This window comes from Amia ocellicauda, chromosome 7 (assembly GCF_036373705.1).
Source record: "Amia ocellicauda isolate fAmiCal2 chromosome 7, fAmiCal2.hap1, whole genome shotgun sequence".
NCBI classification, from domain to species: domain Eukaryota; kingdom Metazoa; phylum Chordata; class Actinopteri; order Amiiformes; family Amiidae; genus Amia; species Amia ocellicauda.
Genome location: NC_089856.1, coordinates 36,249,655 through 36,277,653, shown reverse-complemented (window position 1 = coordinate 36,277,653; position 27,999 = coordinate 36,249,655). Strand labels below are relative to the sequence as shown.

The following is a 27,999-nucleotide window of genomic DNA, read 5'->3' as shown; positions in this document are numbered from 1 at the left end:
TTCTCTCCCTCTGATTACTTCCCCACAATAAAGCAATAAAGTGTCAAATCAATCTTTTCGGGGTTCAGGAAGATGGTTTTGGTTCTTAAAGAAAAGAGCGGCGAATTCAGCGTGATGGAAAATACTTTATGAATATGGCCCTACGTGTGTACCACATTCCCTTGTGTTTATGTGCTTTCAGAAATAAATGTGGATACAATTTACTTATAGCCCAATAAGATTTCATTCTGGTATGAGCTCTAAATTATTAATTAAGAGTGTGTGAAAGAAAAACAACACTGCTTTAACAGTATTTTTATTTTCCACCAATTAAAAATAAGTAAAATATATCAAACCACATCATATGTATGACACATGGTTGATGTTGACTAAAACATGGTTCAGTAAAAAGCATTCAATTCCCTTGGTAGCAGAGAGCTGAGCAGTATGTTTCTGACAATAGTTTGGCATCTGGAAGCAATCCTTAAACGTTTCTATAGGGGATTCACTATGTATAAAGGGAGCTCTATTAGTAGCCAAGGAAAATGTTCATCATAGAAGGATATATAAAAAAAAATCCTAAAACAACTAAGAAAATAAATCACATCTGAATGTGATATTTTTTGCATTTTACCACAGGAGACACAGTACGGTATTGCAAAACACAGTTAACTGGCAATCAGTAATCATGGCAGCACGGGGGATTCAGCTTACACGTTCTCCCCCCAGGATCAGTAATTACAATTCAAGCACCTTTTCCTTTCACACATCCATACAAGGCGCTAAAGAAACGGGAAATGATGTTGAATGTTAAAGAGATGTTGGGTATTTCTGCAATTGTCAAATTAAGGACTTTCCACATTTTGTATTTATTTATTTTGTACTTATTTATCTGTGGGTCTTCAGTGATGGCTTTCATTTGAAGTGTCAGTGAATGTTTAGCACTCTTTGTCAATTGGTGTATTGCGTGTCCCACAAGAAGAAAGGATTTCCCCCAATGAACCATAAATACATAAATGATACATACAGCATTAAACAAACAAACCAATAAATAAAGACATACATCAATGAATAAAAACCATACATTACAGTACCATAGTTTCCTTTTTTGTGTACATGTGCTGTTCCATTCCAGCACATTTGTAATGGCCTTGATATTTGGAATGAATAACAAATATGCAAACAATTCTGTCTCCAAATGCCAATTACAGAATTAAGCTCATAGAAGTCAGTTTTCCACCCATTCTCTCCACTGTCTACATGCAGACAGAGCATGGGAGTGATGCCCAGTCTCCCAACTCTCTGTTTCACAAGAAGCGTTCAGAGGCATGTTTAGAGAAAGACTCATCAGTATATTCGTAAATCAGTCAAACTTCCAAACATGGAAGAGTGCACAAACAAGATGGGACAGGGTTTTCTTCAACTTTGCCTGAGAGGCGCTGCAGTAAGACATTGGGAGGACTCTCAAGACATGTGGAATAGATGTCTTTTTGTGTATGTATTTTAAACAAAGCAATAGCAAGAAATCCTGCTGTTACAAACTCATAGGGAGATTCTTTATAAATGACAAACTCAAAATGACACTTAGAAGACAATTAAACTGAATAACTTTAAGTGAGAAGGCCCCAGTCTTACAACCAAAGAATAAGTGATAATAAAGTAACTTCAGGTATTACCCACATAATGAAGCAATTGGCCATTGACGATACCTGTAAAGATGGATTTCCAATTTAATCACCCAATAGCAGCAGCTCTGCTGGAGTAATATTTAAAGACTTTGAAGTTGCTACCAGTCCCCTGGTTTGCACCATTCCTATAAGACTAAATGTACATTGGTTTCATCTGTATACAGGATTGTAAGTCTTCAATCTGGAGCTTTTGTAAGGTAGGTTAAGCATGTTTATTAGTTTAGTAGTGGAATGCAGCAGTCCAGAGTCAAGTCTGCAGAGGGGAAATATTGGATTTATACCCCTTAACTTGGGAAGTTCTTGGGAAGGTGGTCAGCTTTAAGAGTCTAATGACAATGTGGCATTTGAAAACACCTGAATGTAATTGCGATGCTTCTAAGGGCTCTGTTACGAATGAAACCAAAAACAAGGAAACTAAACCGACCCTTTAAACAACTACCTATATGCTTTTAACCGGATGCCCTCATATGTTCCCTAATAAACCTACAATTCAGACATGGGAGAGAAAGACCAACTTTTTGTAGGAGAATTTAACAAGTCTCTAGTCTTGTCCAAAGCACTTTATTGGTAGCTGGGACATTGCCCCTCCCTCAAAGTATGTACAGAATCCTTCAAAAAGGCTTTTACAGTAACAATAAAATGAAGTCTTGAAGTAATGGGATATTTAGAAACACACTGTTCTTCCCTCCACTGCTCGTTCATGCCATGCAGCTATCCATTTCAGTTTCAGCCTTTTAATAATCACATTGTGACGTTAAACTGCCTGGAGACAAATGTTAAAATGTCCGTTTGAAAGCGAAATGCATTTTCCTTTCCATTTCCTGAAAAATACTATGTAACTCAAATGAACAAATTAATGTTTAAGTAATGCATAACCAGTGGCATAACTTTCCTTTCAGAAGGGGCGGAGACATTAATCGCGAGTCTGACGGTTGTTGACGGGGCGGGTCAAGGAGGGAGGGTCATGTCATGTTTTGCATTGAGTGGGGGGGGTAATTTCACACATAAATAATGTCTATTATCACATCTTTCATAAACTGGGGGGGATGCCTATGATTGAAGGGGACAGATTGATGATTTTTCAATATTTATCAATAACTCACCATCAATGATGCCTCTTTGAGGGGAATTTATTCAGTCCACATATTTAGCTCACTGATTTGTTAAGCATTTCAAGTTTTAATCTATGACTGATGGAAAGAAAGACAATACTTATTCTTTTAGTTGTTTTGGCCTGAAACACTTACATTTTAACAAGGTTCGTGTAGAAAAAAAACATCCAAGACAATAGTCTGTGCTAAACTGGAAGGGGCTCTAATAAAATTGAAATTTGGGTAAGGGATCTCTGCCAAGCCTTTCTTCTATACATTTTGGCATGCTGTACATCAGCAAACACATTTAGAGATTCCTTATTTGCACTAATGAGCTATGTTTCCATGACAAAACCTCAGCAGTTCCCCCAACAAGGTTGTCTTAATTAAAAATGAATGTTTCTGGGGCTAGGTAACTCATGTCATCCACTGTCTTAGTCCGAATATGTCAAACCTTGAGTGGAGGATTAGCTATTACAAAAAGGGTTTCTTATGTGTTCCATGTTAAAGAGAAGTGACTTGATATAAAATAGCACACAATTACTTAATCCATTCCATTCCATCCAAATGAATTCTGTCAATATTTGTGGCTGATGTGATTAGTTTTCCTCAACCACAATAATGCCCCATCAATCTTAGTCATACATAGAGACATTTCCCTCCCTTGTCTCTTTATTCAAATGTAAAAGTGAATATGGCCCCAGAAAACAAAATGCAGTCCAAAACGATGTCCCTTTCTGTTTCAGGATCTTAAAAATACATATTTTTAAATAATACTATTAAGAACAACATCTACACGAAAAGTAGCACAAGGGGGTTGATTGTTGTAATTTAATAAATCGTTACTGTATTTCACAAGTAGGACCTTAAAAGGCCATGTACAAAACCATTTTTGTCCATATTACAATTTACATAAGCATCCCAGATCAAATTTAGAACTTACACAAGGATTTGCTGTGCTTTTCCATGCAGTTAAGGGAGATAAAAAGAAAATAAGAAGTAGTTTACTGATTGGATCATAGTTTCCAACATAACTGGTCTGTATCCTGCAAGCAATAGCCAACTTTTTATTTTCTATAATTATTATTAAAACAAAAGAAATGCTTTCAAGTATGTCTTAATAACCCAAGAACATTTCACTTAATATCTATCACGTAAAGCAGGCCCCCGGGGGGATTCACTTCATTCAGTGCAAATGGCAACTTGCTACCAAAGCATGCTGGAAAAAAAGGAAATTTCATGAGGAAATCATTACAGTTGCCCCGCAGTTGGTTAAAAAAAAATCCTCTTTACAAGCCCCCCCTCCTATGTCTTTATATATCCACCCACACATCCCAAAACTCTCTAAGGAGCACATTGGGAAACTCAGCCCCCTTTCTGTTCAGCAGGAGCAGTTATATTTGATTACCACACAAACTACCTCCAACGAAGCATTACTCACTCTTTCACTCCATGCTCCAGTGGTGTTTATATAGACTGCACTGACCGATGCTCTCTCACTTGCATTTCAGCTGGTGGTTATAGCACATCAGGAGGACAAGCTAAAAGATTGCTCAGCAAGACCAGCGGATCACCGTACACTGGGCTCCAAACTTACAGACAGCACAAAATGCCGCTACTGAACGTGTTTCTAGGCATTTTTCTCTGCTCTTCGCATGTGATGACAGAGACATATGAAGACTCAGTTCCAGCATATTACGATTCACTTGATAATGATATCCCTGAAACCCAACAAGAAGGTAAGTCAATTCAAATATATATATAAAGTTTATTATTTCTGTTACTGGACCAAACTGTTTGGGTGTATGCTGTTTCAGAACCCCCTTCATCAGACAACAGAATTATTTTTAATATAAAAAACTATATAGAACTAAAAAATGTTTTATAAAAAAAAGGATAATAAAGTTACTCTGATATCTACGTAAAAAGTTAAAATAAAAAGGGTAGACTAGTCATTGAAGTTCTTATCCTCAAAAGCGCTTAAAGTTGAGTTTTTAATAAGATTAAATATGATGCTAATAAGGGCCTCATCAAGAGCTGGAAACAAGCATCTTAAGCACTATACAGCATCAGGGGGTTGTTCAATCTGCCAGCTATTAAGTCTAATAACTGAGGGGCTGAAATTGGTTACTGAAAATACTGTCGCAAACTTATTCCTGTTTTCACTCCACTTCCAGTAGCTACTCCAATTCCTTGCAGTTCAAAAGAGCTCACAAAGTGGGACAAGCTGTTTTCTATGCTAGAGAACTCCCAAATGAAGGAAAACATGCTTCTTCAGTATGTGGATGACATCATTAAAGTGGAGCTGCAGTCCATACGCACCGAAATGCTACAGTTCATGGCCAACTATGCAGGAACGTGCACTAACGTGATGGAGAACATCAACAGGCGCACGGTGGCATATGTGGACCGCAAATTAACGCAAATGGCTGAAACGATTAAGGATACCAATGCAGAGCATCAGACTGCGCAAGAAGAGGCGCTACAGCAGCTGATTGAGGCCAGCCAAAGTCTGGCTAACAAACTCAACAAACTGGAGGGCGCCTGTGAGAACGGAGCTCATCTGATGGGCCTGGCTTCAGAATTCAAGCAGCAGGAAGTCACCGTGTCCACCAAGCTGGGAAATGCTGTGAACATATTGGCCCAGGATCTGCAGAAAAGCAGATCCCAACCAGATCTGTCTCAGATGTGGGCTACTCAGCACTTCCTGCCCTCAGGTGTGTACAGATTCTGTTGATTGCTCACAGTTACAGTACATGCTGACTAACCTTACATAAGCAGAGTTAGGAAATGCCTATATGCACAGACCAACCACTAAAAAACCACCAGCCTGAAAACGCAGCAGTAATACTTTGGCCTTGTGCCTCATGCAAGGCCTGACTCAGACGTTCATGCATAAGGTGTCTTTAGAAAAAAAAACTCTTAACAGACTACTACTTTCCAGGGTAACAACATTAATAATTAATTTATTTAGAATGAATATATGTTGGTATATCTAGGTATCACTATCATTAAAGAACAACAATTCATAATTAATTAATAAATACACAAAAAAACAAACAAAAGGTTAACATTTGCATCTGCTGGGGAAACACAATCTCCACATGGCATACATCACGAGTCAGCCAGACTGTTGATCTGAACAAATTGAACTTTTCTGAACCGGCAGATCTCAGGAAGCAGCTTTGAACTATAAGCTATCTTAAACAAAATCTTCCAACTCATGACTCACAGGTCAGAACTCCTTGAGTTTTACCATCAATAACCATCAATAACACCATAATTCAGATGAAGAGGTCCCTAATCCTTAATGGTATTTCCCCCATTCAACTAATAGAAAACACATAGCTAATGTCACTTACTTTACAAAATAAAGGGGATCTAAATGGCAGGTTCTGTGATGCTTTGGAGAAAGTATCTAGTGACACTGCAATAATACCAACAATGAGTTTAGCCATTCTATGATCTAATGCCACTGTCTAAAAATGCCCATAATTTGTGCCACACTGAAACAAAAAACAGAAAACACTAAAATTCCCCAACAGTGCCTGCAACTCCCCTTTGAACTCCAGACTAGTCTTTCTGTAAACAAGCTATCAAATGAAATGAAGCAGACCTGCTAGCTGGCCAAATTCATTGATGTAATTGGATCTGGAGTAGTTTCAAGGCCTTTTTTATTTATTTATGTGGTCTCTTTTCAGCAGGAAGCAAGCAAATTGAATGGCCCAAGGTAGGGGGTGGGTTATAAGGTTAGGATTTCTACCTGTTGTTGAACACAAGCTGTACAATCTTAAAGGTTCTTTATCCTGATCTTAAATGGTCTTTGTGCATTTGATAAATAGAATACATATATATACTACAATAATATATACATATATGTCCGGATTGTTGTTTACAGACATTTGTTTAGGTTTAACATGATGAGATCAGATGAATTTAACCAGGGAAAAGATTTCAGAGAGTTTTAATTGAAGCTGATTTTGACCTCAGTGAACTAATGGTTCATTGGTACAAAGCTTTAAAGTTCTAGGCAGAAACTGCACCCCCCTAGACTTCACTGAAGGACTTGGCCTGCAAAGTGAGGGTGTATTTGTATGCTTTAGGCAGCATCCCTTGTCAATTGCTTCTGGAGATTTAGCCTTTGTTTTGTGTTTCTTTTCTGTTTTTGTTGCAGGATGTGAGGTGGCCTTGTTGTTTCCAATGCGTTCCAAGAAGATATTCGCCAGCATCAGTCCAGAAGCAGCGATGACTCTACAGTCCTTCACTGTCTGTGTTTGGGCCAAAGTCACAGAAGCCCTCAATAAAACCATCCTGTTCTCCTACGGCACAAAAAGAAACCCATACGAAATCCAGCTGTACCTCAGCCAGAAGTCAGTGGTGTTCACAGTTGGGGGAGAGGGCAACTCAGTGAAGTCCAGGGACGTGGTTGTGGAAGGGCAGTGGGGACATTTCTGTGGCTCGTGGAGCTCTGAAGATGGCGCGGTGTCACTGTGGAAAAATGGTGACAAGGTAACTGATGTCTTGGGAGTGGCGCCTGGCCACACAATCCCTGACGGAGGGATCATGCAGCTGGGCCAGGAGAAGAATGGCTGCTGCACCACAAGCCTAGGCATCACCTTTGATGACAAACTGGCCTTTTCCGGAAAAATGACTGGAGTCAATCTCTGGGACAAAGTGCTTGAAGATGGGCAGATTGCCGAGCTGGCCAGAGAAGATGATTCTTGCCGCATCAGAGGAAACATGGTTGGCTGGGGAGTTACAGAAATTGTACCGCACGGAGGAGCTCAGTATGTTAACTAATACTACCCTCTATCAATGGACAGCAAACAGCCAAAAACTGAGCTTTCTGAAGGCTTCAGTAATACTGCAATACACTTTTTTAATGACTGGAGTTTAATTTGTTGAATGTTTTCCAGTTTCGGATCTTCCAATATTTATAAAGTATTCAATAACTAGTCAGCATTTTCCAAATGTTCTATGGCTTTTGTAAAAAAACTTAAATATATATATTTACTAAAAGCCAGTTTACAAGCTTATCTATAATTAAAGCAATTTTATTTGTTTTGTAACAAAATAATTCTACAAAGATTTCCCAAATTATATTTATCAAGAATTCAATTTCACATGTTATGAACTTTAATTTTAACCTTTTTACTTTACAAAAAAAAAAAGCTGTTGAGGAGTTTCACAATGTTGCAATGAATGGGATTTAAGACATAAATGCTATAGTTTCCTTTTTTCATTTATTTCTTATCTTCCGTTATACTGAAACATTTATTTTCAAAAGGAATAACGGAAAATGTTTACAAAAGTCTGTAAAGACTGTTATTACATTTCTAATATGTAGAAAAACTTGTATTATATTGTAAATTGTTTTATGCTTGTTTGTGGTATGTCATGAAAATGAATGTATTTTGTATTGTTTTTCTAAAGAATAAAACTGTTTAAAAATAGAAGACTTTTATTGAGTATGTTGAATAGTCACAGAAGAGTGATGGATATGATTACAAAATAAAAGCTGCATTTCTTGTGAAATTGTGATTGATGCAAATAAGACCTAATCGATTAAATGTAGACGCAGGGTGAGGTGGGTGTGACTTTAGGCCCCTAATTGCACCCATATGTCTGTAAAAACTGTAATACGTTTCATGTATCTAAATAAAACTTTTGTTTCAAAACAATTTTGATCTCTACAGGACGAGAATGGAGGTCTGCAAAGTTCACTACCCATCACCCCCCCAGCAGAGATAATGAGATTTAACAGCAAAATCAGTATAATTTAACCAATTAAACTGTATTTCAGCCCTAACATACAATGCACAACATTCCTCTGTGACAGAATATGTAACAGACATAATGGTGTATTTAAATGGCTAGAAGATATATATTTTGATAAGTTCATTGGTTTTGGTATTTTGGAGACAGGATGAAGAGTGAGATACAAACAGCCTGAAATAATAAGAAAAAATATTTTCCCCACCCCGGGGGACCATGACCTCTGACCCCAATAGAATCTCTGTCACTTCTTTCTTTCCTCCTCTAAAAGTCATGCCCCTTGTCAATATCTCCTACCATCACCCCTTGAACACAAACACAATCAAAGTGTGACATTTAAACAGCCAGAGTGTTTAAAATATTTTTAACCATAAAGCTTTTACCGTTTATACATGGTGGAAAACAGTAACACCGTAGCACTTTCAGACAATTACAAGAATAGGCTTCGCATTAAATGTCTTGACCTCTGTTACATCGGTACAGTACAGGTTACACCTTCTAAATGATCTAGGCAGGGGATATTTGAAAATGGCCTCGCTAAAGAAAACAAGACCATTGGCTGGATTTGCCAAAAGTGTTCTACATATTAAAAGAGATTTGTTAGGGGTTAGCAATAATACAAATTATAATAATAAAGCTCTGATTTGAAATGCTTTTAAGTTCTTACACATGACTGATTACTTTTTATTTTACAATACATTTATACGCCTTGCGTTTTTATTATGTAGCGGTGAAAAGTTCGAAATAAGAAAGTCAAAACCTCCCTCTTAGCAAATCTCTTAGCCATGTGGTACACTATTGGGATGGCTAAACAAATAAACAAACCAAAAAAACATGTTTTTTTTTTCCTTTTTTTAACGGTTCTCTTCCTGACCAGTTTGTACATAAAATTAATTGTAAATATGTTCAACTGTAGCTTTTGGGAATGTGATACAGCTCACTTCCCATAAGCACAGCAAGCAAAGGATACAGGGTCACAAGTTCAGGCTTCAAAAGAAAGTCCATTATTAATTTACAGGTTAAAATGCAGGTGCTCACATAATGTTTCCATTGCAATTTGTTTATTGCTTCTTTAGTTGCATTTTTCCCATGAATTATGCTACCAGTAAATTTGAATCACCTACTTTCACAACAGTATCTATAACTCCAGTAGTGCTCCCTAGTTCATTATATGACTTTACTTCCTGTATGGGGTCATAGGCTCCCAAGAGACTGCAGACAGAACTAATGGTGTGAAACCGTCGATCGGCAAGAATAACGATGTTGCATTGCTAACTGCTGAGCACAAAGAATAGGACAACACTAAGATCAAGAGTTTTCCATCTTAATGTTTGCTGTGCTGCAAGTTTTTTTTTCTCCTTTGCATAGCCATCCAATTATACCAGTTAGTTGAAAACAGATGTCCTGTTTAAAGCTTCCTCAAACTACAGTCCATAGAAGGAATACTTCTGAGCTTGGCTGGTAGCTATGAAAAGTATTTGTTTTACTTGACTGATATTTGTCTTGAAAGATATTGTGAAATGGACTAGATTGCAGCAGAACAATGGATTTGTTGTTGGGGTTTTGTCTATGCATGCACTCTTTTCTCCTTGAACGTGACAGCAGTTCGGTGTGGTTCACTGCCAACCCACCCTGGAAGTATAATTCTGATGGTTTTAGCTCATGTGCTAAGCATGTTAATTTAAGCATGATAAAGTGTATCTTCCCCTAAATTTGACTTTGAGTATATGCTTAAATCATTGTTACAAAAGCTTTGTTAGCTAAAACAGGGACAGGTAGAACTCCTGCTATACTTTTTTCCCAGGGGTCTTTTCTTCAACTGTCATTCCAAATTAGTGTAAACAATACCCCTTTCTGTATTAGTAACATACAGCTTCTTGGTTTTTATGGTTCTCAAACATCTAATCAGTAAAAAGGTGAATTAGCTTCCTACTGAACCGCATCAAGTAGAAATCTTTGTCTGCGACACACAAAACAAGGTCTCAGTTGGAGTTTAATCCCATAATTGACACTTTACAAAAATGTGTGACATTTGCCTTTGTGGAACTTTACAGGCCACGGAGGGGGGCAATTTAAGAGAAGAATGGGAAGATATATATCAGCGCAGTGTAGGGAGCCGACAGAGGTTTCTGTGGTGACCCGGAGTAAGTCCACTGCAGCTTGAGATCATTCTCCAGAGCCGAAAGCTGCTTAATGTTCTTGCTCTCCCTGGATAAACACCAGTGACACCTGAACGCTGGCATTTGAAAATACTCTGGGCTCTCTTGGGGAATTGTAATTTGAGAGCAAATTAATCTTAACTGGACCCATTACCAAGTTCAAAGCTAGGTATATTCCAAATCGCTTAATCAAGTTTTTCTCACGGCAAAATTTTTGTTAAAGCAGTCATTGTCAGTATTGCTTTTCTTCAGCAGTCATCTTATCGAGGAAGCACAGAGTAAGAGTTAAAATGCAATGCACGGCTGTGTTGCAGGAAACTACCTACACAAATCACTTCCACGTGTAGATATTCACTTGTCATTCGCCAGCCAGGTCAATCACTCCAGGAACAGCAGATTTTACTTCACTCTTCAGTACATTTGAGTTTAATTTTCAGTAAAGGCAAAGGTTGTTTTTATGAGTTGACTTATCCTTGACTGGGCAATTACCTGCTCACTACTCTTTGTAGCTATGGGAAAATGCTTTAAATCTTATGTTTAAGGATTTATAATTTAAGAAAGAAATAGTCTAGTAACATAAAACGATGTGGGATTCATAAATGTAACACACACCTCATCGTTATGTTTCCTGGTGATTTCTCAACATATCTATAGTACCATGTCTTTTGGCTAACCTCTGCTTTCACTGAATTTAACATATCTTATTCCAAACAACATTCAAAAGGATCTTGTAAGAATGGTCTTATATGTTTACAAGCAGGATTTTTATCAGTCCCTTGACTGATGTAAACTTTAGCAAGCTTTTATCTCATAGAATGATCTGTGAGACAGATGCCTACTTTCTCCTATGCTTTTTTTGTTGTGATTTTTGATTACATAAAAAAAATGTTGGCAAAAAATGTTCCTCTTACAAACACTATCTTGTAATTAAGTTCACCTCTTTCATTTTTAGGACAGCTATTTGTGAGTTTTTGAGGATAAATAAAATGACCACACCCAAACTTGGTTGCATTTGGTTTAAATCCAAAAAATCAGGTAAAAAAACTCCCATTCGTTCTATCATCCCTTAGTTTGCTCCTACCTTGCAGCACGCTCTTTGTGATGGCTTCTGTGTGCTCAGCCAGTAAGTCGGCTTTCGCAATGGCTGCCAAAGACAGATAACTGGACATGTTCCTGCACAGCTCCCTGTTCCCTCGCAGGAGAAACTTCACAGCCACAGGCACCGCAAGGGCCATCACTGAAGGGCGGTTATAGTTCTGTTAAAACATGGTGAGGAAGAACAAATTACAACATGAAAGAAGATGCGTTCAGGATAAAAGCACCTTGAGATTTCCATTAGAGGGAGATGTTTGAAGAACCTATCTACAGAACTAACTGAATTAATAATGTAATCACATGTTTATCGTCTTCTTTGACTGGCAGTTTTATTCTGATAACTGATTTTCAGCCTGTGACAACAGACATCAGAAGGAATGATTGAACTGGGCATTTTGTTCATCCAGTCTTGTTGGTTACAAACACTGTCATAACATTTCCCCCCTTCAGTAGGAAAAGTGGTCAACTGAAATGCAAGCAAGATCGTATAGTTGGTATATTACACTACAATTGTAAATAAAATAACTAAAAACAATCAGAATGGAAGAGATTATAACATGTAGGTTATTTTACAGATGTTATTTAAAATATCTTCATAAAACAATATATTCCAAAATTAACTAGAGCTAATTAATACACAGCAAATGTTGTCATGATAAAGAGACCAATGCCCAAGGTTTAGATTTAGACAAAAGCTGTTTTCACACTACACCATTTAATCCCAGGTTGAGTGGACCCGGAAATGGCCCCTGAGTTCAGCCCTCCTTGCATTCACAATTGCCTGGCACTGACATACGCGGGTTATAATTCACATTAATGTTTTTCACCCTGAGGTGAGTGCTTCGTCCCAGGTTGGAAATCTCAACCCTGGTCTCTAACGGGGTGAGTTCACCCCTGCTTCAGAGTTTAATCTCGTGTTGAAAGGGAAAGCGTTTTACTGTGTACAATATGGAAAGCGTTAAGAATTCCATACCTTGCAAACACAGCAAATAAATACTGCAGAGACCATTTTAATACTAAACAGTCTGCTCCCCAATGCTCTGGAACAACCTAGGGCAAACCTGTCATGTGTCCAGTCCAATTTGTTGAGGTTAAACACATGGAAGTCATATAGTTTTTGCTTTCTGCTGAATAGCTTGTTACAAACTATCCAGAATGCACAATTTAAATGTGAACTGAGGACAACTACTGTCAATTCAGGATTCAGCTTGTTACAGAGAAGCAAAAAGCATATTATCAATATGCTTATCAATAGTGCTTTGCAGGTACTTTAAAAAGTACACCCGAAAACTGGTATAAAATATCAATGTGTTCCTGCTGTGACCTGAGCATCCCAAAGACTCCATCTCAGCATCCTCTCTGAGTGTGAAATACCTCCCCTGACTTAGTCTCTCTTTATGCTGAAGCTGCACCTCATATTTGTAAGTGTTCTCCTTTGTGACTATACTGCAATAAATGAATATAAAGAAAGAAAGAAACAACATGATTGTCCTCTTTTTCATAAAATTAGCTAGTTTTTATCAGAACTAATACAACCCAAATGAGGAGGGACTGATGAAGAAAAACGCTATGCAGAATGCATTCTGATACACAACAAAGAGCACACTGCCCTTGCATTTGGAATGAGTAAGCCATTAAAAAAGCTTTAGCGCCCTCAAAGGGTGAGTGGGAGAAATTACAAATATAAAGCAAGGAAGGCATTGCAGCTTAGAACAGAGAAAGGGCAGCAAGTACACATTCGATTCTGGTGCTTTCTTAATGTGACCAATATAAACCCCACGCCTGACTGACAGAAAAATTCAATCTGTTATGATACATTTTTTTGTCTGTAAAATGTTTAAACTACATATTTCTGCGGTTCATCACACACTCCAGCACTTCTGTGCACAAGTACATTTAGCTGTTATTCCTGTTTCATCCAGTGCGAGGTGCTCCAAGCCCAACTCAACAATCACAGTGCCTAGTTATTGGTCTGAACGCTGTGTTGCCATGCCAAAACTGGAATCTACAAACTAATAGTAAAGAAGTCATTTCAATATCAGCCCTCTTCTTAGATCAAAGGCCTCTTAACAAATAGCTCGGAAGAAGTGAGCCATTTAGCTAAACTCTCCAGACAATATTGCACTCTAATTAAGTCTGAAATATCTGGATACCCAGCATGCTTATACTTCTTTCTGCCTACCGACCTTCAGCTTAATAGGTCCACAAATTCAGCATACCTCCTGACAGACTAGGAGAGCTCTTCAGCCACATTGTCCTTTTTTTTTAACAAGGGTTATTACCATCATACTTTTGGCACTAGGATATGAGAAAATGACATAAGAAATGGCTTCAGACACACATAAATAACAAAAGAAATATAATGTGTCACAACACTCTTTTTTCCCCCCATTCATCTTTACCTAACTTTTAGATCTGCAAGTCACAGCAACTGTAACTGTTCCAAAGCTTCATTCATACTTTTAATTGGCTTATATAGCCAGGCAGTCTCTCGGCACAGCTGAAGAACACAAAGGTGTCTTTTTCAATGGAGTAAGTGGCCCACTTCAGGGCTAATTGGAGGCATCAAATGATTTTTCCCGATCTAAGAATATTGCACGCAGACCCAGGCAAGTGTATTGACGACAAGGGGGTTTCAAAATGCAAACCATCGGCTGCAGGAGGTGGGGTGTGCACTCTTTCTTCCAAAAACTGTAAGATCACTCCTTTTCAGATCAGTAAAATACCTGTCGATTTCCTATTCATAATCAAATAGGTTAGTACTGCAATGACCAACAAATTCATCTTTACTACAGAAAAGCTCATCGTTCGACATCTCTGGTCTCTGAAATATATGAGTCTTTAGTTCTTATGGTTCTCATTCCCTAAGCAAACAGGTTATAACAGTTAGGTCTGTTAATACAGATTATTGTACCACTGTTGGTACAAGTGTTGTTAGTGTACTAGGTGCCACGTTCAGCCTCCAGATGTGCTCCTTCGTCCTACTTCTTTGGGGGTTAAAGTTCAAACTGAGCTGCTAACTGACCTGCAAGATGCAGCTCATGATGTCAGAGGCTATTTTTGCATGCGGGGTGTCTTCATCCTTTCCTTCCGGTTTCAGGTTGTACTCCAGGCACGACTCCCACAGCGAAACGAGAGCTTTTCCATGCCTCTCGATGGAATGCGTCTCCCTGATGGCAGTCGTAATCCGAGTAATGCAGATCTCCACCACAGCCTGATCGTTGTCATTAGTCAAGTAGTCCTGTAATGACGAGGCAAAACAGGACAAAGGACAGGGGGTTACAAATCCTGGTTTACACCGTGAGAGAGATCTTCTCTCACAGTCCTCAAGACATGTTTTATCCCTCTCCTTCAATCAGTTCCAACTGCCAGGCTGTCTTTCCAGCTGTGAGGTTTGAAGTAATGCAATCTTTCACCGTGTCACTTGCAAGGAGTTGGGTGAAAACTAGTTGTCCCACAAGACAGGCCTGGGTGTTTGTATGAAGGCTACAATGTGGGCGGTCCCTCAGATGCTGAAATGGGTCCGTTTTTTGTCACAGAGTATTTAGTTTTGATCTGACACTTGTTTCAACAACATTTCATGGTGTGCAGCAACCTACACCAAAGCAAACCCCATAGAATTCCTGCAAAGATATTCTGCATGGCTGAGGGCATACACAATCTCGGAGTGATCAGGGAAGATCATACATAACTAATGTGACGGGATTCACAATTCTTTTGGATTGGGGGGAGGTTTAGTGGTGACTCCTCCGAGACAAGTTTCTATAGTTTAAAACTCTGCTCAGCTGGTTGATTATATGCACACTCACATGGGCTTGTTCTCACACAGATTGTTCTGTGATCCTTCTGTGGGAATAAACTAAGCAGCAGCGTCCTCTTAATAATCTTACAATCTTAAAAGTGCTTACACGAAAGGTGGGGCAAATGGCAGTTTTACCCTGGCAAAACAATGCTACTGCTCATATGCCTAGTGAAATGAAATTAATCATCACTGAAAATATATAATTCACTCCATTAAAACAATTAGCTGAGTTGATCCATAAAATCATGTAAAGTAGAAACATATTTAGTATTCTTTATTATTGCTGAGGTCTATTTAATTTGCAACTGTACTGTGGAATATCTTTTGATGTCAAACTTGTAATTAAAACAATGTGAGACTAAACAATTAGGACACGTTTATGCTGAAGAATACATACTCATACACATCCCTGGCATCAACCCCATGAAAAACACTCACGTATCAGTAAAGTTCAATTTTGTATGAAAGGAATGAGGCTATGAGATCACAGCTGAGTGAATAACTAAATAACAGAAATTGACAAAGATCAATTAAGAGTCTTAACAACCTTTAAGCGCCATAAATCATTTTGAGGTGCAAGTACTGGTCTTGAGAAGCACATCTTCATATATAAACACTAGATGCAGACTGTGCAAATACTGAATGAAGTCATTTTCAGATGAAATAAACAATAAGAAACTCCTGCAGTTCTGTGAACTAATGAACCTTTCAGAAATTTCAGATGTACAACATGGGGAATGAATGAAAGACTTGTGCTTGCAAAATCAATGTGATTCATCAATGAATATACTACATTTCTGCACACTTTATAGGACTTTTACAGCATGCGTCACAGTTCTTCCTAGAACAACAAAGTGTAGATTGCTTCACTTTAAACGACACACACATTACTTTTAATTCCTGTTTGCGGCTCCCCACCAGGACATTGTTTGACAGAAAACTAAAATGCCAAACTGGCCTCCAAAGATAATTGCTCTCAGAACACTAAAGAGTTTAGATTTCTCTCCTGACGTCTGACAGAGTGATTTATGGAGATGATAAAATTAAGCACTCACTGGGGAGCAGGATATAGCTTTAATTTCTTCAAGGGCTTCTGAAAGGCACTCCTCAATCTCAGCGTCTTCGAGGGAAAAGAGGTCTCCAGCGCGCGACAGGTCTCTTTGCCCGAGAACTAGACTGAAAAGGTGATGCATGACGATTGTGCACTCAGTAGATGCCTCGCTCTGGCAGGAGTCCCCTGGGACATTGTGTATTGAAGCAGAGATGAAGAACAGACATTGTTTGACCAGCGGGGGAGCTTTTCAGTTGACAGCGAATGGCATGAGGGTTCAGGTCGCCTTACACCTCCATGTGCAACCTGAAAAACAATAAATGAAAAACAATATTTCATTACAACATTGAAAAGGAATGCACTTTTGTTTCTGCTCATTGGCTAATCTAAGTAATAATCTGTGAGCCACTTCATAAAGTCCTGTACACTGACTTTGTGCAAGAAGTTCTGAATTTTATGTCAAAGTTGGGGTGTTTTTAGTGTCTTTTTTTGACTACAGTGTTGAGAGTTTAATGTTTTCATTTTTAGTTTGATTATTTTATAACAAGTGACTAAGTAAGAAATCGCACAGACATTGCTTGTTTCTGAGATGCAATTGCAATATATAGTATATAAGTTAAACTGATAGACTCCTGTATTATCCTGTTATCTGTTAGCTTGAAAATTGTACAAGGTCTGGCAAATCAACATTTTTCACCATAAAGGCATTAGTTTTGTCCCAACCAGACTAAATATAGTATAATATTTAATTTAATGTTTTCTTTTTCTCACAGAAACACACTGAAAGCAAAGCCTTACTTATTGTATGAACAAATCAGATAGCCCTACTAAAACGTGTGCTACCTGTCTACAACAGTATATCTTTTCTGTTGTCCTTCAGTGTAGGGTTAGTAAAGCTCTGTTAATCAGTGATGTTTTAAACCTTTTTCTTCATGTTATATGTAATCGATTAAAACAAATGTGTAGCAGAAATGTGTGTTTTTACCTGTTTTGCCAAAAATAAAATGTACGTAGTACTTTTTGGTATTAGCCAGTCATGTGTAGATCAATATTACAAGGCACAAAAAGTCTTAACTACTCTACAGACAAAACCCAAAATGAAGCTGCTCTCTAAGTAACAAACATTAACCATTTACAGTGCTCTCTCCAGGCACTCAGAGTTCTTGTTCCTTATTTTGAATTTTAATCTGGGTGCCGTTTCAAAAATAACAGTGCCCCGCAACACAATCTTCACAGTATTGAGTATGCAAAACAAGAGCATTGCACAGGACCTGGTGCTGAAAACAGCTGACATTTCCACCAGAGATGCTGACGTATTGTGGGGAAACTAAACTATTCAAACGTATTTGCTCGTACACATTGAAATGGCCCACTGCGGCCCATGTGAGCACTGTTTAATGCATGCATGTGATGGAGACAGTGCCGATGACTTCAGTGCATTGCTGTTTGCCTTGAAGTCATTACCAATGGCGTGTCTCTTTCACTGAGCCCCATAGGACGGCATCGCGTACCGTCAAGTCAGGGGAGCAAGAGAGCTGGATATAGAGAACCTGATCTCCTGGGAAGTGTCCCTGTCTGCGGAGAACCCTGTGTGGAACGTTCTTCAGAATCCACTCTATTGTCATTCCAATTCTTTTGCTGGTGTGGATATGTCAAACAACACACACATAAGCATTGCAATACACACATAACAAAGCAAATAGTTAAAAATAAAAGTCATTAAAAGCAGAAAACCCAAAGGATGCCATTAATCACAAAAATAATATATATATATCACATCACCATCAGCCTATATCGATCCACTTCGATCTAAAGCTTCTGTTGTCCATGTCATCTATATATATATACCCCTCTACATAATAAAGACTAATTGGTAAAAGCAACAAACTCTGTTAAATCCTTTTGTAGGCTGTCCAAATGTACAGCTATAAATGATTTTACATCTTCTGTCCAAAGGCACTATTCAATACCTAGCCTGACCTAAATAAAATATTCCAATACAGTGCATTTATATCATCAAAAACATTTCTTCCACTTCATTTGACAATTACTCTGCCTTTTTCCTGTAGGCTCTGTTATAAACAGCATTAAACACTTTGTAAAATGGAAATACATGTCCCAATAGAGCAAATATGCCAGAATGCATTGATAAATAACTGTAAGTCCCATCACAAACCTGCTTTGACCTCCTCCCACTGGTACTCAGTTAAAAACCCAGTGTTCTCCCAGAGTCGCTGAGAAGGCCTCCTCTGCCATTTGAAAATGTCACTTCATATATGAGCATCCACATGCTTGAAGCTGTTACTGCGCTCCAGAAATATCCTTAAACTTTACAAAGAACTCAGGCATTACAAACACAGTATTGTGTGCTTTACCAGCGGTGCACTGCGATTTAGTAACTGACAGAGAAGCCATTAAATTAAAGGCTGCGACTACTTCATCAAGTGAACTTTTACCGCAAACATTTATTGGTTTACCTGTTACCACCAAGTTCATTTCATCCCCAGTACTCTGTGTTAAAAACATCTTTGTCCGACCATCCGCACATCTCCCAGTACACACAGAGTTCTTGAATGATTAAAAAGCTGCCAGTTCCTTTACTGGAAGGAAGTAGCCATCCCCCCTGTAGAAGGCTTCCCATTGTGCATGTGTTTCATTATTAATAATTCTACTGCTGCTCTTTTTGTGGTTATATAAAAAAACTAAATGTCACTACTTCCATTGTTTGTAAATCTGAATAGCTTAAAACTGTTGGTTGTGTTAACAGTGCTTAGGTGCTCCAAAGCCACTGCCAGAGACCTTCAAATATTTTCTCTCATGGAATAAAACCTCTGAAAGTTGACAGTTCATAAATAAATAGAGAATGTTTTTATTCTCCCTCCTGGGGATGGGGGATTGCTGCTTGAATTCCAGGGTTTTGCTAGTTCTTAAGCCTTTGGTCCTCGTGTTTGGCTCCAGCTTGAGAAGTGACAGAAAAATCAATTTAAACGTCTCCAAGCCAGGAAATGTGTCCATTAAATGGGGCAGAGGGCACCACAGGGGTAAAGCTGTCGTGCAAACAATGTAGGCCACAGCCATGCCACAGACAGGTCACACCACGGTGCAGCAGCACCGCACTTGTCAAGCTGTCAGGAGACACACGGCATGAACACACACACTCACACAGCTCCCATGGATTGGTATGAAAAAATAATGGCTAGTTTTTAAAATAATCATCACAAATAACAAGCTAAACCTACAAAGATAATAATAGTAATGTGATATTATATTATTATATATAATATTAGATCTTTCAATTAGTACAGTGAAAATTGCTTTGAGTTCTTTGGTAGGTGGAAACATAGAAAAGCCCTGAGATGTGGATTGCAGCTACATGCTTAGCAGGGTCCAAATGCAGTGGCCCCCTGTGCAGAGGGCATAAGGTGAGCGCCCAAGTGCCCACAGTCCCATTGGCCAATCATGTCTACACAGCTAACTGCCCCAGGATGTGGTCAACAGGCTACTTAACATGCTACTGAATAAGGCTGTTGTTACGTCACGAAAGAAAATGATCGGTGTAGATCAAGTTACTGCTTTAAAAAAAACATGTGAATGGCAAAACATATTGTGTCTGCTAGCTCTTCATTTATTCGACATGTGATGCTTCTGTAACCATCTCAACGCTTCAAGCAGCACTCATTTTAAAAATATGAAACGGCTGTGGCTATTTAGCAGGTTCTCATTTGCTTAAGCCAGTAATGGGCAGACATTTGGAGTGTTCACAAACTGTTGGCTGACTGTACTGTAACACCTATGGGTAAAGGAGGGCCTACCTGACAGGGAGAATGATGTGTTTTTTGCCAGCTGTGAAGGTAACCTGTTGGGAAAAGAAGTGTAAACACCATCTGTAGGACACCACTGTCTGGATTTCAGAGACAAATTATAGTTTTGTGTTCTGCAAAATAAGAGTCTTAATCTTAAACGCAACAAAAACCAGAGGGGTATTCAGTGAATATGTGGAAACCAACACTGCTTTATAATATCATATCCCAGCATCAACTGCGACTGCTCAGTGCTAAACATGTTTCAGTAGCTTATTTTCAGACAAAACAGCACAGAAATCTATTAATATGTGATGGACCATTTTCAAACGAACACTGCAGTGCTTCAGACCTTTTCACATCTTTTTCTACATTTTGTACATGTTTTTTTACATTGTGGCATGAAAAATGTATAGTTTTCATTACACCCCTAAAGTTCCCCGCATACTTTCACAACATCATCACTGGCCATCACTGACACGGCCGAACACATCCACCAAGATTTATCACCGATTCCTTTAGTGAACTGTAAATAATCCTGCTATGGAACAACTAGAGGCAGCTGGTTCTGACACATATGTAAAACTGCCCTGGGTTGGCAGGAACAATGCTCTAGTCTACAGCTATATTTATTGCACGTTGCCACCAGATTAGAGTTACAGAGTTTAAAGAGCCCTGCACTTTACACTAAATCACCGTCAGAGAGAGACAATTAGAGTGACATTGCATATTTGTTTGTGAAAAGCATCTGTAATGCGAGGAACTCCCTTGATATGTGTTCCAAGTATTTCCTCTGTTGATAGCATAGTGTTATTTAACAACCGAGCATATACTGTATATCTGTTATTAGCAGCTCTTCAGCTGACACCCACACACACTGTCTTTACAGATGTGCTCTTGTGGTGATACTTGCTATGGATATACGTGAAAGTGATCTTATCCCAAAATTAAGAGCTGCTGCGGCTCTTAATGTTTGGATAAGATCACTTTCATGGTCCTAAACTTGAGCAACGTATATATCCATAGCAAGTTCAACATGCATTCTTTTTTTTGTTACCTGCCTCTTTGTTCCACGAGAGCTTCTGGTAACTATAACCACTTCATCCGGCCTCATATTTGATATCCCATGCTTCTGGTACCACTGAATTATTACACACTGTTTTATCCAGAAGTGATAAGGTGTGAAACGCTATGGAATTCAAGTGTTGCAACAATGAACTAGTTACTATTAATCACAGACGTACGGTTTAAGAATCTGAGGAATGCAGACTATTAAAAAAAAAAAAGGAAAAAAAGAAAAAAGAGAGGTCGACCTAATAACCAAGTTTTAGGCAGACCACCAGTCAGGTGACCAGACTGGACCAGAATCGAGTGGCCTGAAACCTGAATTAAACTCTGTGAAGCCTGGAACAAAAACATTTAAAAGGCTTAGTCATGTGTAGAGCTAGGTTAATATAGAGACCCCACGTTCTTTAGGCCACTCCTCGCTTCATGAATGAGGGCTGAGAGAAGGAAAACAGTGGTCTTTTGTATCACTCATAAGCTATCATTTCCATTTAGGCCTCCCTTTCCCATTTGCAATTTAAGTATATTTTATCACAATCTGAGATAGAAACAGAGTTTCTTCTAAAGGTTTTTAGTTTTGGGATTGGAGTGGTATGTTAATATATTTTTTCCCCCAGAGTACTGCAACTATATTCCAGACACACATTTATTATGACTGCAGAGTGGTCTTGGAAAAACTTGGCTGACACTGAACAGCTCTCATCATTTTGTTAAATTAAAAAGCAGAATTTTATTTTTTAGGATTCTGTCCTAAAGAATTATCAACATGTATATTATGGAGTTTTTGTCACTACTCAAAAAACAACATCCGTTTGCATGCTCAGTCCTTTAAGTTCTCATATTACTTATTATATTTGATTTGCCTTTTAATACTTAATTCTTGTGAAAACACTAAAATGGTATGCTTCCATTTTATGAAACAGCTGTTATTAGAAAATAGGTCAAACTCTGTGGGATAACCAAACCAACTGTGAGCATCTTATTATGAAACAAAGGCATGACAGCAAATAAAATATGCCATGCATAGCTCACAGCATTTCTGCATATAAATATGTCATAAAGAACTCTCAAACATCATTCAAAATTAAACTGGTCCTACATTTTGGCCACCAAATGTGGTTATTGGTGGTATATACATGCCCATTCTTCCTACAAGTCTCTCGCTGTGCTCTCAATTACATTTTTTCTGTGCTAGAAAGTTCCTGCAGCTCACTTCATGGGATAGAATTTATTAAACACCCTGCCAATGAGCATCTTGGGAAGGATCACTAATCCCTGCGGTTAATGAATGTGCTACCTAAGGCAACATTATATTTTTATGAAAACATTAGTATTTTTCCAGGCACTTTTTCTCCACAACCACGAAACATTGTTCTGAAATTTCAGATGGCAGAAAATGTTGAAAATCTCTAGACACATTTACTCTTTACATACAAGATAATAAGTATTAAAAAAAACTGAACAAACAAAGCACATTCCCTAAGCAAGTCTTCATATAAGCCGAGAAAAAACAAGATAGAATGCTTTCGCTGTGTATGTTAAAAGTCATGAAATACTACAGTTGATCTGCATTATCTGTGCCAACGTGCACTTAATCTGTCAATGCATGCACAGACTTCACGACCACAAAAAAGCAGACTTACATCATGCGGCTTCTAGATGTAAAACAGAAAACAGATGAGGTACTAATATCTCTTAAAAGAAATGACGAGATCCAAGTGCCTTCATCCCAGAGTCTCTCCCACACAGCCCCATAGAGACAATAATTACAGAGCGATCGCTAACAGCGTTCCTAGGGTTTCCATGTGCCTGACAATCAATGGGACTTCTTCTCAATAAATCTTTTGATAGGCCCAGTGTCTAAACCAGACTGCATTTTTATGCAGGGCTGCTTTGAAACTAAGGCAGTAACACTGCATCTTTGTGCTGAGAGAGCCTGTGAAAGAAACAAGTACAACAATGTAGGGAGCCCTGAGGGGCAAACTTTCAACTAGCACCACAGTCTCATAGAGACCTTCGGCATGTTAGTATTAAAAATTAGAAATATTTCTCTTATCCTCAAAGGGGGTCACACACATACTTTTTTTTTTTGTTTCTTTTTGTTGGTATTACTCTCTTGCCAGATTCCGGACATTTTGCTAGATTCTGCTTAATCTCTCGCTGTGGCTAAATCAAATATCTGAAGAATGCAATAGATTAGAGAGGCTCTCTATTTATAAGTAACAGATAGGGGTTATCTGCTAAAACATGAGTGACATTATGAAAATAAGTCACAAGGTGGGGGGTGGGGAGGCAGTAGGAATCTTGGGGGTAAAGGCTAATTGTGTCATAATAAAGCCCTTGTTCACAACTAACACAAGTTTGGGTTGTGTCTCTGCTACTGCAGACAGGTGAATATTGATTATGATTGAGATTCTGGGAGCAATGACTGAGACCAGAAAACATGTTAGTATATCCTTCTCTCACCTCACACGCTGCTCTGAGGGAAAGCAAAACTTTTCTTTTGAAAACCTGGAGAGCAGGAGTAAAGAAAATTATTATGAACGGTCTAAATTGTTCTATTAAATTTAAAATGTTCTTTTAGGATGTTTCACATTTTTCTATCAACGTGTTTAACTTTTCTGCATCATATACTTACATTATGAAATAAGCATAATCAAGATAATCAAGTATATTAAAAGAGAAATAAGGTAACAAATAGCTGAGAATGGTATGTTCCTGCCAGACTATGATGCAGGTTTATTACAAACGATTGGCAACCTGAAAAAATGGCCACCAGCAGCACACCATCCAAACTGTTTGGTGCAGGTTATAGCTCTTGTCTATTATTATGTATGGAGCAAATCTGGCATTATATCAACTGTGGTATTTGCAGGACCTTTTGTACAATTTATTTGATCTAATTTTGAATATTATAATTTGAAAAAAAATAATCAAACTGCACGAAAAACAGGTCACAGCATACAAAGAACAGCAACATTAACACGTTTCCACATATCCAAAATAGTTTCAATATTTATTTTAAAGGTTGGAGACGTTTCAGAGGTGCCTATGGTTTTCAGAGAGCATTTTGGAAGAAGTGAAAAGATCCAGTTGATGCAAACAACAACTACAACAACAATTTCATTGATAATTAATGGAAAACAAAGCAAAATATGGAAATAATGCAGATAATAATAATAATAATAATAATAATAATAATAATAATAATAATAATAATAATAATTCTATTAGGAAATAATCTATAGTGAAACAGTTGAATTGCGAAAACCATTTTGTTGTACCATGTTTTATCAACTTTAAATTACCTATACCAAACAAGAGAAATGCATATACATATAAATATAGGATAGAATTATACAGAATTATAATTTCACATATAATACGTAAAAAAATAAACACATTTAGGTTGTACTTTCGGCGAAACGGCACTACACAGCTAATATACTGCAGATTACAACAACACAGCGCTAATAACAAAGCAGTTATTCTTATTGTACTTACTACGGTCGTCTCTGTAGGTTTGTAAAGCAATTTCTTGACAGGTTGGAAATGACGAAGAAAAAAGCGAGAGTGTCCTGTCCAGTTCAAAGTTGCTGCTACAGTAATTACACTGAACAGCACCGAGCAAAGAGCGCCACCTCGTGTACTGTGTGAGTTTCAGCTATTTGATGTAACAGGTGTTTTAATTTGTGTGTTGTTATTATTATTATTATTATTATTATTATTATTATTATTATTACAATCTCAATTCTGAAAAAGTTGGGACAGTATGGAAAATGCTAATAAAAACAAAGAGGAGTGATTTGTAAATGTACTTTGACTTGTATTTAAACAAAAAACCTATAAAGACAAGGTATTTGATGTTTTACCTAATCAACTGCAAGGTAAATGTTTATTTTGAAATTGATGCATGCAACACGTTCCATAAAAGTCGGGACAGGGGCAATTTAGGACTAATAGCGATGTGACAAGTTGAAATAAGAAGGTGATGTGAAACAGTTGAGGTAATCGTGTAATCATAGTATATAAGGAGCCTCCAAAAAGGCCTAGTCCTTCAAGAGCAAGGATGGGTCGAGGCTCGCCAATCTGCCAACAGATGCGTCAGCAAATAATCCAACACTTTGAGAACAACATTCCCCAAAGACGAATCGGTAGGATTTTGGGCATTTCACCTTCTGCAGTGCACAATAAAATTAAAAGATTCAAGGAATCCGGTCAAATCTCAGTGCGTAAAGGGCAAGGCCGAAAACCACTTCTGAATGCTCGTGATCTCCAATCCCTCAGACGTCACTGTCTTAAAAACCATCATGAGTCTGTAATGGATATCCTGACATGGGCTCGGGAATACTTTGGTAAACCTTTGTCAGTCAACACCATTCGCCGCTGCATCCACAGATGCAAGTTAAGGCTTTACTGTGCAAAGCAGATGCCAATTCATCCACACTGTCCAGAAGTGCCGCCGACTTCTCTGGGCTCGGTCTCATCTGAGATGGACAGTAGCACAGTGGAATCAAGTTTTGTGGTCTGACGAATCAACATTTCAAATAGTTTTTGGACAAAGAGCCATCGTGTTCTCCAGGCCAAAGAGGAAAAGGACCATCCAAGCTGTTATCAGCGTCAGGTCCAAAAGCCAGCATCTGTCATGGTATGGGGGTGTGTCAGTGCCCATGGCATGGGTAACTTGCACATCTGTGAGGGCACCATTAATGCAGAAAGATATGTACACATTTTGGAGCAACATATGCTGCCATCCAGACGTCGTCTTTTCCAGGGACGTCCCTGCATTTTCCAGCAGGACAACGCCAAACCACATTCTGCCCGGATTACAAGCGCATGGTTGTGTAAGCAGAGTGCGGGTGCTAGCATGGCCTGCCTGCAGTCCTGACCCGTCTCCCATTGAGAATGTGTGGCACATTATGAAGCGCAGAATAAGGCAACGAAGGCCCTGTACAGATGCGCAGTTGAAGAAATGCATAATGGATGAATGGGGGAAAATTCAGCTTGCTAAACTTAACCAACTGGTGTCTTCAGTGCCCAAACGCTTAATAAGTGTTATTAAAAGAAAAGGTGATGTTACACAGTGGTAAACAGTCGACTGTCCCAACTTTTTTGGAGTGTGTTGCAGTTATCAGATTTGAAATGAGTGTATATTTTCAAAAATAAATTAAAATCACAAAGTAAAACATCAAATAATGTGTTAATAATGTGTTTTCAATATAGTACAGGGTGAATTGAATTTTCATTTTTTTTTTTTTTTACATTTTCCATACTGTCCCACCTTTTTTGGAATTAGGGTTGTATTATTATTATTATTATTATTATTATTATTATTATTATTATTATTATTATTATACTCCGTCTTCAACTATTATACTAGTATGAAATATTATTTACATTTTATTCCACCATTCAAAACATTATTTTGTATTTATTGATACATTTTTTGTTAGTAAATGATGGATACTGACGAGAGGAAAACTATAGTTGGACATTATTTAAGCTCAATTTATATTTTAATATAACATTTTAAATATGGTGCTTAGGACAATTTGTTGCCTTTTCAACTTTGTAAATGTTTGATCTGATTTGAACAGTTTATTCAAGTAAATTAAAATAAGATAACAAGCAAAAAATCACATAAATATAAGAATATTGTAGCATAGTGCTAGGAGTAGTGCTACATGGCCAGCATGGGAGGATGAATCATGCTATGGAAGCGCCTGACACACGACACCCCTGATTGGCTGAGTTCCTGCATAAAAGCAGGCGTCCCAGAGACAGGGTGTATTTAACCTAAAATCATGTGACACATCTTAATTGAGGTGGACTCAATTAATTACATGACTTCTAAAGACAATTGGTTTCACCACAGCTCAGTCAGGTGTGTCATAGCAAAGGGGGTGATTACTTATACATTCAAGGATTTTCTGTTTTGTATTTCTAATTAATTTAGAACAATTTTTCACTTTGATATTATGGACATTTTCTGTGTTGATCAGTGGCAAAAACTCCCGAATAAATCCATTCTGATTTAATGTTGTAACATGGTGAATACTTTTGTGAGTCACTGTATATATATGTATGTGTGTACAGGAGAACAAAGTGGGTAAAGCATTTTTATTTGTGATTTTTTACTTGTTTGTTGTGATTAGATTGATGTTTAGAGAGGGATTTTTTACTGTGTAGTGAGGCTTAACAAGGGTTTAATTTTGTTTGGCACTATAAATAAACCCGCACTTACTTTACCATATACTCCCTGTTCCTGTGTCTATTTCATGAGGCCCCACCTATTTAAACAGCCTGGCATCATGGCAACCCCCCAAGGTGTGACGATATAATGAAGTTACAATTCAGAAGTATTGTGCACTGAAATTGATAGTTGTATCATATTGCCACATGTTAAGCAAAGTGATTACTTCACATTGGATACATTACTTGGTATATGGACGTTAGAGGGGGGCTGCTGATGTTATTTTAATACAATTATGTGG

General features: G+C 38.0%; 2 protein-coding genes across 19 annotated transcripts in view; one reads left to right on the top strand and one right to left on the bottom strand.

Annotated features, from left to right (window-relative positions):
- Window positions 1-25,032, bottom strand: part of veph1 (ventricular zone expressed PH domain-containing 1) — a 57,142-nt gene extending 32,110 nt beyond the window's left edge. For 2 of the 17 annotated variants that reach the window (XM_066709401.1, XM_066709418.1), the window contains exons 1-5: window positions 21,498-21,641; window positions 18,152-20,496; window positions 16,645-16,946; window positions 14,813-15,028; window positions 11,774-11,948 (exon numbers count right to left, since the gene is read on the bottom strand). In XM_066709401.1, coding sequence (XP_066565498.1) covers window positions 11,774-11,948; window positions 14,813-15,028; window positions 16,645-16,782 — 529 coding nt within the window. In that variant the 5' untranslated portion in view covers window positions 16,783-16,946; window positions 18,152-20,496; window positions 21,498-21,641. Of the gene's footprint in view, window positions 1-11,773; window positions 11,949-14,812; window positions 15,029-16,644; window positions 16,947-18,151; window positions 20,497-21,497; window positions 21,642-23,148; window positions 23,226-25,009 lie in introns of those variants that run through there. The other 15 variants (XM_066709402.1, XM_066709404.1, XM_066709406.1 and 12 more) reach the window with 15 other exon arrangements.
- LOC136753371 (pentraxin-related protein PTX3) lies at window positions 4,099-8,439 on the top strand. Of its 2 annotated transcripts, none has more exons than XM_066709420.1 (3): window positions 4,099-4,497; window positions 4,939-5,475; window positions 6,933-8,439. In XM_066709420.1, the coding sequence occupies exons 1-3, from the start codon at window positions 4,368-4,370 to the stop codon at window positions 7,556-7,558; spliced, it is 1,293 nt and encodes a 430-aa protein (XP_066565517.1). In that variant the 5' UTR covers window positions 4,099-4,367; the 3' UTR covers window positions 7,559-8,439. The 2 variants fall into 2 exon arrangements, with proteins under 2 accessions (XP_066565517.1, XP_066565516.1); XM_066709419.1 differs by having other exon boundaries at window positions 4,101-4,497; window positions 4,936-5,475.
- Window positions 25,033-27,999: the final 2,967 nt, after the last annotated feature.

Coding starts and splice junctions, on each gene's coding strand:
- LOC136753371 (XM_066709419.1), top strand. CDS start 4,368: ATGCCGCTACTGAACGTGTTTCTAGGCATTTTTCTCTGCTCTTCGCAT. Junction 4,498..4,935: donor CCCTGAAACCCAACAAGAAG/GTAAGTCAATTC, acceptor CTCCACTTCCAG/TAGCTACTCCAATTCCTTGC. Junction 5,476..6,932: donor TCAGCACTTCCTGCCCTCAG/GTGTGTACAGAT, acceptor TTTTTGTTGCAG/GATGTGAGGTGGCCTTGTTG.